The following is an 8885-nucleotide window of genomic DNA, read 5'->3' as shown; positions in this document are numbered from 1 at the left end:
TTATTATTATTATTATTATTATTATTATTATTATTATTATTATTATTATTATTATTATTATATCAGCTACATTCATTACCTTTAAGATGAACTCCTAGTTTATTTGCTTCTTACTTTTAAAAATACAATCTAAAAACTTTTTGTTGTTAACTTACTCTTTGTTCTTCTCATTGATGTTGGCACCTTTACGCAGCAACAACTCGGTCACCTGCTTTCTCTTAGGGTGGGGTGAAGCCACAGCACAGTGCTGAAATACACATTAACATTATATTAGTGCCGAGCTTCATCTTCATTATGCAGCATTATGCAAAGAACTGCTGGTAGCACAATGAGAGAGAGAGACAGGCATGTTAAGAGAAACTACTGGCAAGCTCCATAGACTTGATTCTGACCAGAGCTGTTTCGTTGGTCTGAGGATGTTTGAAGCTGATAATTTCCAGAGCCAGCGTCTTCTTCACTTTGGCCACGTCCGCCTCCCTGGCTGCCTGCAGCAATGAGTGACCTTTGAACTCATCTAAAAAGAGATGTGGAAATGACAAATTAGGTATGGTCTAATGATTTGAGTTTCTAAGTACATGAAAGCTAATCTTTGTGGAAAAAAATGCCTGCTGATGAAGCCTTTTAGGTGGCTTAGCAAGAACTCACAGGTAAGCCTTTCTTTCAGCTCTGGAGTCGGAGCCATGTCCACAGCACTCTTGCTGTGGCAGTTTAGGAGGGTGGGGTCAGCCCCGTGGCTTAGCAGCAAGGAACAAACCTCCACTCGGTTCTTGGATGCTGCCTCGTGGAGGGGAGTGAACTGCCACAGGTCCATGGCATTCACACAGGCTCCATGCTGCAGAGAGAAACAGCACAAAATGTGTACAGGAGAAGGAAGAAACATTTGTTTCATCACATCAGTATCTGACATTATAACAAAATGTAATTAGTGTCTGATTATAATTCCTAGCACTACGTTATTTCCTAGTTATAACTCATGACGTGATTTTACAAAGCGAAACGAGTTACACTTATTCATTGCTCAATAACATTTCAACCAACCCAGAGTCCTAAAAGCACAAGCTCATCAAATAAGAAATCGTGTCTTACTTTAAGCAGAAGCTCAGTGACCTCGTAGTGACCGTAGGAGCAGGCGTTGTGAAGAGGAACCAGACCACTGCCGGACAACACACTCTGGTTAGTGTCGTGACTTATACTTAAAAGGACAAAAGAGAGAAGAGAAAAAAAAAAGCCTCACCCTTTGTCCTTGGCGTGAACATCAGCCCCATGCTGAAGGAGGAGCTGAACGATGCGGACCCGGTTGTACCCAGCAGCCAGGTGCAGCGGTGTAGACTGCAAGAGAAAGAAAGCCTGTTAACATCGTTCGTGGGCCGGGTCGGTGCATACTGCCTTTGATGGCCACATGAGCGAGCGGCTGATTAAGGCCAAAAGCAATTGTGCTAGAGCAGGCTATGCTCGGTGAGTTGCAGATGAATGGCGGACATCGTGATGCAGAGTCAATGAGTTTGTGGGGAAAATTCAACAACAAAATTCAGTTGCTGTTGTTACTATGTCTGACCTGAGCGACGACGAGCAACTTTAACCTCACTAGTCATCTAACTCGATTTCCAATTGATAAGATCACAAAAAAATAAATCTTTTAGGTCTTAGTACTTCGAAAATAGGTTTGATGCAGTAAGCTGAGGAGTAGTAAAGTCCAAAAGGCTGCTTGTGAATTATGGTTAGGATACAATATCTGACTTACTTTCCAATTCCAGTTATAAAATAATTAACAAATAAATAAAAAGAAAAAAAAACAAAAAACAATAGAAACATACAAAAATGCTTCCAATTTTAATTTCTATTAATTTTTCAATTACCTGTGTATAAAAACAATCATTCAATACTAGCTATTGAGTAAATAAAATTCTATTGAATCCCAACCATAATAGGATGCAGTGAAGCTACAATAAGCAGGCTGAGAAAAAAAAAATCAAATAGCCTAATTTCAGCCAAGAAAAATGAGAATTAGTATAAGCAAAGCTGCAAATCCCATTTCAATTGCATTTGTTCACTGTTCAAAAATCTGGCTCAGGTCAAGCTCACAATGAAAAGAAGGGACATTGTTTCATTTCAATCCATGCAGTGATGTTAATATAAAAATGCAGAAATGTAAGACTATTAAGTGACAGTGAAAAAAAAAACAAAAACAACTCTGAATAATGAGAGTTGAATCATGGAGGCTTCATTCAGTTTGGGATGACACAAGCAATTTAGAAGCAATCAACATGGAGGGAAGAGCATAGCACTAGAATGGCAGGTTAAGTTTAGACCATTCATTACTGCATACCAACTAATCCAACAAGGACATGTGAAGTATACACAAGTTACAATGACACAAATTCAAGATTCGATTGACAAACAAAGTGCAGAGGGGCAGGCCTTCAGGCATGCATGAATTATCACCATCATCAAAAACAAAATTAATGAAAAGATAAATCAGACACTGATTTATGTGCAAGTGATCGAAAGCTGGAGAAGTGTGGGTGAGTGTGCAGAGGAGAGAGGACAGACGCTGAAGTAGGCAGGCAGTGGGCATTTTGTGCTCCTCTCCAAATCCAAAAAGATGAGTCGTCACCATGACACCAACCCAGTTCAGTCGCTCACTCACATTCACGCACACACAACAGAGGAGCATCAGGGTAGGATAAATGAGTGACCCGTACACCCAGGTCCATGATGTGCAATTAACAAGTGACAGCCAGCTTACTGGTCAAATAAAAACGATGGATTAAAAATAAAAGAATAAAAACAAAACAAACAAAAAAAGATCACAACAGTGCATCAATTAAGTGGCCGTTATCAAGGTCAACTTACCAGCATTTTTTGTGATGTTGACTGATCGACAAATGTTGCCAGAGTCACACGGAAAACAAAATGAAACAAAAATTACAAAATGACAGTGTCTTTTCACAGCAATTTCTCTCTCTCCCTTAAAGTCAGTGAAACATAAAGCGCAGTAAGACAATAACCACTGTTTGATCAAAGACGGTGTGAGATTAAATGTGACACGGGGCCAGAGAGGGTAAGCAGCTGGAGGATGCAGTGGAGACTGCTGCTCCTCTTCTTAGGTCTGCTTAAATTCCAGACCACATCTCCAAAGTGGCTTACAGACCTAGATCATGCAAACATCAATTCTACTGCAAAGAGGTAACACTCTAATTTCTGATGAAAAAAAATATGGTTAGAAGTGAATGACATGTGCTGAAAAACTGTTAGCAACAATGAGTTTTCATGGAATAATGAAGGTAGTAGTTATGTTTTGTTTTAAGCTGGTTAGAGAAATAAACACATTTATTCAGGATAAGAAAGCTAATCATTCAATAATTTGCAAATAATGCATGAGGGACCAACCCCACCCCCCTCCCAAAGAAAAGAAAAAAGAAACACACACACACACACACACACAAACAGTAGGAGTAAATGCTCCTGTTCATAGGGATGCAATGGAAACAAGATCCCTCACCTAAATCAGCCATGATAAACAGTGTGTAAAGTCTAAAAGAGGAGTGCCAGCTGTGTTTGTACCATTACACATGTAGTTCCCTCAACCACAAAGAGGAAGACAAAAAACAAAACAAACAAAATTAACAGGAGGAAACCTGCATGGTGATCTAAACACTGCTTACAGTGTAATCACGTCCCACTAACAAAGACTAAGAACTGAAAATTACACAGAAATAAACTGTGCAGAATACATTAAGCCTAGTTCTTTGATCTGACCAGATGTGCTTCCACAGAAAATAGATTTCACAACTGACCCAACATGCTGGAAAAATATAGTTTTGGGGGTTTTTCGTGTAAATTTATGTCTACTTTAGCTTCAAGAGAATGTATACAGAATCAACTAGCCTGATAAACTGGGTTGAAATAGTGCTTTTAGTGGTTTCCTTGAAAAAGGCTGGACAATTAAAAGCCAAGTTGAAGAAAACTGATGCTGTTAAAATGAGGATGATTTCACAGCAGCAAATGGATTGTGGATGGTCTCATGAGAGTCACGCATGCATGATTAGAGAATAAGAAATGTCTAAAACAGGTATTTCCAAATTAAGATGGCCCCAACATAAATCCTCTATAGAAACACCATTCAAACTAATTCAGACTCCTTTAAACACATGCTGACTGAATTAAAAAACAAACAAAAAAACACAACGTGCATTTTACCCCTCAAAATCTGAAGTTTTAGAAACACACTAGTAAACGTGTATGTATGTATTTGGTGTAATGTGCTACTTGTGGCTCATTTACCTTGCGACCATCGCTGGCGTGACAGTTGACATTTAATGGAGTCAGCAGTGCCATCAGTTTTTCTTCATTTCCACTCCTGTAATTAGATGGTTGAAAAGACTCAGATGTTGTTAAATCAAAATAAATTGATGGAAACTAGCAACTAAGACGAGGTCAATTAAAGTCAGATTAAAAGGATATCACATGCAATCATTTTTCTCCTCCTTCATATGTTTTAACTCTTAAATGTGCTTACAGAATCACAGGACACACCAGCATCGTTTCTATAACTGCAGTTTACCCAAGAACTTCATGTCATCAACTATTGACACACTCACCTTGCTGCTTCCAAAAGTTCATCCTTCTTGTATTCACCTGGAACAAGAAAAACTCTCAGATTAGAGAAACGTGTGAAACACTTATACATAAATATTGGCATGTGACTTAACTTTACATAGCATTTATTGCTTATGTTTGTTTGGCACATTAACCGAGACTGACCAGTGAGAACCGCCTTAGCTGAAGGGTCAGCCAGATCCAGAGCAGACTTGCCATCGGTGTTGCGGATGTTAGGATCAGCTCCGTGTTGCAGTAACACTGCAAAAGATAAGATGAAATAAACAAAAACTTGCATTTTAACGTTCCTTTTTTGTGTTACTCAGAATGCTGTGCATATTAATAAAGAGGAAGGCTGGTTAAACAGCATAGATAATAAAAGACACAAAGTTGAAAACAGTGTTCAAGCTGGCACCACCTCTATATTTTAAAGAGCCCCAGGGGAGAACGCCACCTCGCACAATGAATGCTCAAGCTCATCAGACTTTTGCACATACACTCAAAGAACTAGAATGACATCAGTCTTGTATTCATCTGGATGAAAATGAGCGCTTAGATTAGAGCCTGGCATGCAAAACACTTCACATAAATGTTTGCAGTGGATATAACTTTCCATGGGCAATTACAGTCTCTGTTTGTTTGGCAAGTTAAGTGCTGAGAACGAACCCGGCTGATTTATCAAGTAGAACCTCAGTTATTTCCACACAGGCACATTTTATTTATACAAATAATCCGTATGAGTCAAAGACTGAGGCTTAGGATGGCTCATAATGCCAGTTCAAACTAGGGCTGGGCCATATTATACCGTTCACGGTAATACCAGTATAATGTTAGGCAACGATAGGAAAATGAAATATCGCGATAGAATATGAGTAAAACGCGCATGCGCAGTGCCTTTGTTTTCATACGCACATGGCCGATTGTTGAGTGAAACAGATGAACCAGAATTGGTTTGTAAAAATGGTGCAACTTCAGTGATGTGGAACTGGTTTGGTGTTTGTCCGTCAGATACATGACAAAGCACATTTTTTTGCAGAACATGCAAGCGGCCGTCGTTATTGTCGGACTAAGATGCTCTTAAATCTGGGAGTAATCTGGGTCCTAAACTCCGTATCTTCAGGTCAAACGAACACTGCAGCATCACTGAGAGTTAAAAACTGTCTAAATTCTTTCATCTTTAATAAAACGATCAGCATTGCTGCTTTACCAGGTGTAACTATGAAGTTTAACTTCCAGGCATCCATGAAAACAAAATGTATTACATTTAACGGAGTTAGAAGTTAGCAGGAAGCTAGCGGAAGTTAGCTCGCTAGTTTCGCTAGTTACCTAAGCATGATATTGCATGTTCTGACTGAGAGATTTCTGAAAAAAATCAAACGTACAGCTCTGCTATCACTTCCAACATAAATGAAGACAGGAAACTAAACAGCAGTGACGTTTGTAGGGTTACTGAAGTTGGGCTAGCTGGTATATAATGATGTGCTACGTGATCGCTAGCGACACAGCTATGTTAGCATAACATAAACAGTGAAGCTGGAGGACGAACACTAACACTTTTCCACTTATAAAAGTTAACGTGAAGGTTCTTCATGGTTAGAGACAAATGCAATCGCATGGCAGGATGCTGTAAACGGACCAAACTTCAGTCAGGAGAACAACTGAGATAATCCATCCACAATACGAGGTTAGTCATTAATATACTGCAACAACATGGGAATAGAGCAGCTGCCAGAGAATTCAACATTAATGAATCAATGGTACAGAAGTGGAGGAAGCAAGAAGAATGAGTTTAATAAAGTTTGATTTATCTGACTGCTTTGTTTCGCTTAATGTGCCTTATAATCCCGTGCACCTTATGGTCCGAAAAATACGTACTGCACACTGCAGTTTAATGTTGCAAAGCACCTCTTTTTAACTTCAGTGGATATTATACATGGTTATGCTCAGGATATGTCAGCCCATTTCTACTGGAAATGCCTTTTGGTTAAACTTTCAGCAAGGAATTTGCATTTGCACTGTTACATTTTTATAAAGCTTTAATGTACATAAAAACAGCTTCTTGTTTAAGTGAAAATAAATGGAAGGTTGTCTTTTTGCGCTAGTAATGTTGTGGAGTTGTATTTTGTCTCGCATCAATTATATCGTTATCGCAAATTTTCAAATATATATCGTGATAAATATTTTTCAGTGAGCAGGGCAATATCCCCTACTCTACTTCAAACTGTTTCTTTACTCTTGAAATGAGTCCACAAGATGTACTTCTACATGGCAGCCATCCCTGCATAGGCAAATGTTTATGTAAATTAACAAATAAAAGGGTTATATAGGCTATAGAAATTTGATAGGGAAAAAAAACATTAAGGCATTTGTTTGTGTGTCACCCCAGTGTAAGTAATGTTTTCAGCCTGCTCTGGCTGTTTTTCCTCTGTCTCACACACATATTTATTAAGTTTTTCACTCCCACACATACACAATTCCATATTTGCCTAACCGTAGATATAAACGGCTAGCATCCTTACCAATGCACACATCTATCTTTCCCTTGATGGCAGCCTCATGTAACGGAGTGTAGTTCCAGTTGTCTCTGGCATTTGGATCTGCGCCTTGACACAAGAGGAGGCTGACGACTTCTGCGTGTCCAAAAGAGCAGGCATTATGCAGGGGGATGAGACCTCCATCATCCCTAGCGTGAACATTGGCCCCAGTCTGCAGAAGGTGCTCCACAACATCTTTTCTACCAAAGCCTGAAAGAAGCACGTGCGTTGAGTTTTTCCATCTATATTACATTAAGCGTTTTGCATAAGTATCCTGCTAACATTAATAGCTTTTAGCCATTCACAGGAAATATCCCAACAAAAACAACACTTTATAACTATATTAAAATATAAATACTCTTTATACGATTAAGCATCCGTATAGATACACAAACTTCTTACCTATAATAATTGCAGAGGTGTTGTATTTAATTTAGGGCTTGGGAACTTAGCAAACAACATACACGTAGTAGCATACTGTTAGTTTTTGTTGCAGTTCATGCTAACGTACGGTTATCCTAACTAAAAGATACGACGGTTTGCGTTTCCTAGCTAAATGTTACTAGCGGCACAGCTTATAAAACAGTTATAAAACGACAGCTTACAATTATAGTTACATTTTAAGGAATATATAAGAAAGATAAATGTAAATAAAAGGTTAGCGCTAGCACTAAACAAGTCAAGCAAAACACATTATCTAGCTAGCCGCCCGCAGTATGTTAGCTAATAACAAGATGCTGTTGCTACTTCATTAGCTCGTTACCCGCAGCGAAATGAAGGGGGGTTGATTTTCGACCAGCCATGTCCTTCGCGTTTACATTCACCGAATCCACAAGTCTCTTTACTCTGGATACGTCTCCATTACGACAGGCCTCGAACAACTCCCTGAACGCCCCACCGATGCCGCTGCTGCCGTCGGTGGGACTGGCAGCTCCAGAGCCAGGGCTCGAAACGCTGCTGCTACCTCCGCCAGAGGTTGTCGTGGTGGAGCTCGCACTGCTCGCTAAGGCCGGGGCTGGTAGGTCTGGGGAGGCCAAAGCCATTTCAATCCCTCCGCTGCACTCCCTCTCATTCTCCGAAGGTCCGACGGCCGAGGTCAGCAAAGCCATCGGCGGAGAGCCCGGAGGAGCGCCAGAAAGAGAGCTGTTTCTCGGCGGAGATTGTAAAGTATTTTGCTGCTGTTGCTGCTGCGATGAGCGTCGAGACACCGCCATTACAGCAGCTCTCAGGCGATAATAAAAGCAGTTCCTCCTTCTTTCCGGTGAAAGTGGTCGTGTTTCCTGTCAGCTGTTTTCTTAGTGGAGCCTGGCAGTGGACCCCCTCCCCCTCTCCGACTTAAACTTACTATAATGCATTGCAAAACACATTAAAAAATATCGTCTTTAGGTATTACATTGCTTTATTGCCTTATTTAAAATTGATTATTTAAAAAAAGAACGTACTAAAAGACTGAAAAGAGGTTTGTGAGATTTGGGGGGAGAATTTTTTAAATAGTTTTTTTTATGTGAAATATATATTTTATATTTCACAGTGCAATAAACAATTAATAATAAAAAATAATAAACGAACTTTAAAAAAAAAAGAATTAATTGCTTTGGGGGGCTTATGCCTGGGGCGGCAGAGGGATCAGAGCCGTCACCACTGGGGCCTCCAAGAGCAAAAGACGCTTTACTTTTTTTAAATTTATGATAACAACAACAATAATAATAATAATAATAATTTTTGCCAGTGTTAGAGCAATTCATATATTAT

The 8885-nt window shown here is 39.5% G+C and overlaps 1 protein-coding gene across 2 annotated transcripts in view; it reads right to left on the bottom strand.

Annotated features, from left to right (window-relative positions):
• Nucleotides 1-8399, bottom strand: part of LOC102291259 (poly [ADP-ribose] polymerase tankyrase-1) — a 14428-nt gene extending 6029 nt beyond the window's left edge. Inside the window, exons 1-11 of one of the 2 annotated variants that reach the window (XM_014337106.2) lie at nt 7897-8399; nt 7119-7343; nt 4765-4860; nt 4602-4638; nt 4285-4360; nt 2854-2874; nt 1235-1329; nt 1087-1153; nt 646-832; nt 393-514; nt 156-247 (exon numbers count right to left, since the gene is read on the bottom strand). In XM_014337106.2, the coding sequence (XP_014192592.1) occupies nt 156-247; nt 393-514; nt 646-832; nt 1087-1153; nt 1235-1329; nt 2854-2874; nt 4285-4360; nt 4602-4638; nt 4765-4860; nt 7119-7343; nt 7897-8347 (1469 nt within the window). In that variant the 5' untranslated portion in view covers nt 8348-8399. The remainder of the gene's footprint in view (nt 1-155; nt 248-392; nt 515-645; nt 833-1086; nt 1154-1234; nt 1330-2853; nt 2875-4284; nt 4361-4601; nt 4639-4764; nt 4861-7118; nt 7344-7896) is intronic. The other variant, XM_005933311.3, reaches the window with a different exon arrangement.
• Nucleotides 8400-8885: the final 486 nt, after the last annotated feature.

The sequence above is a fragment of the Haplochromis burtoni genome, unplaced genomic scaffold (assembly GCF_018398535.1).
Source record: "Haplochromis burtoni strain Fernald_Lab_line unplaced genomic scaffold, NCSU_Asbu1 Contig_166, whole genome shotgun sequence".
Taxonomy (NCBI): domain Eukaryota; kingdom Metazoa; phylum Chordata; class Actinopteri; order Cichliformes; family Cichlidae; genus Haplochromis; species Haplochromis burtoni.
This window is presented reverse-complemented; position numbering and strand designations above follow the sequence as displayed.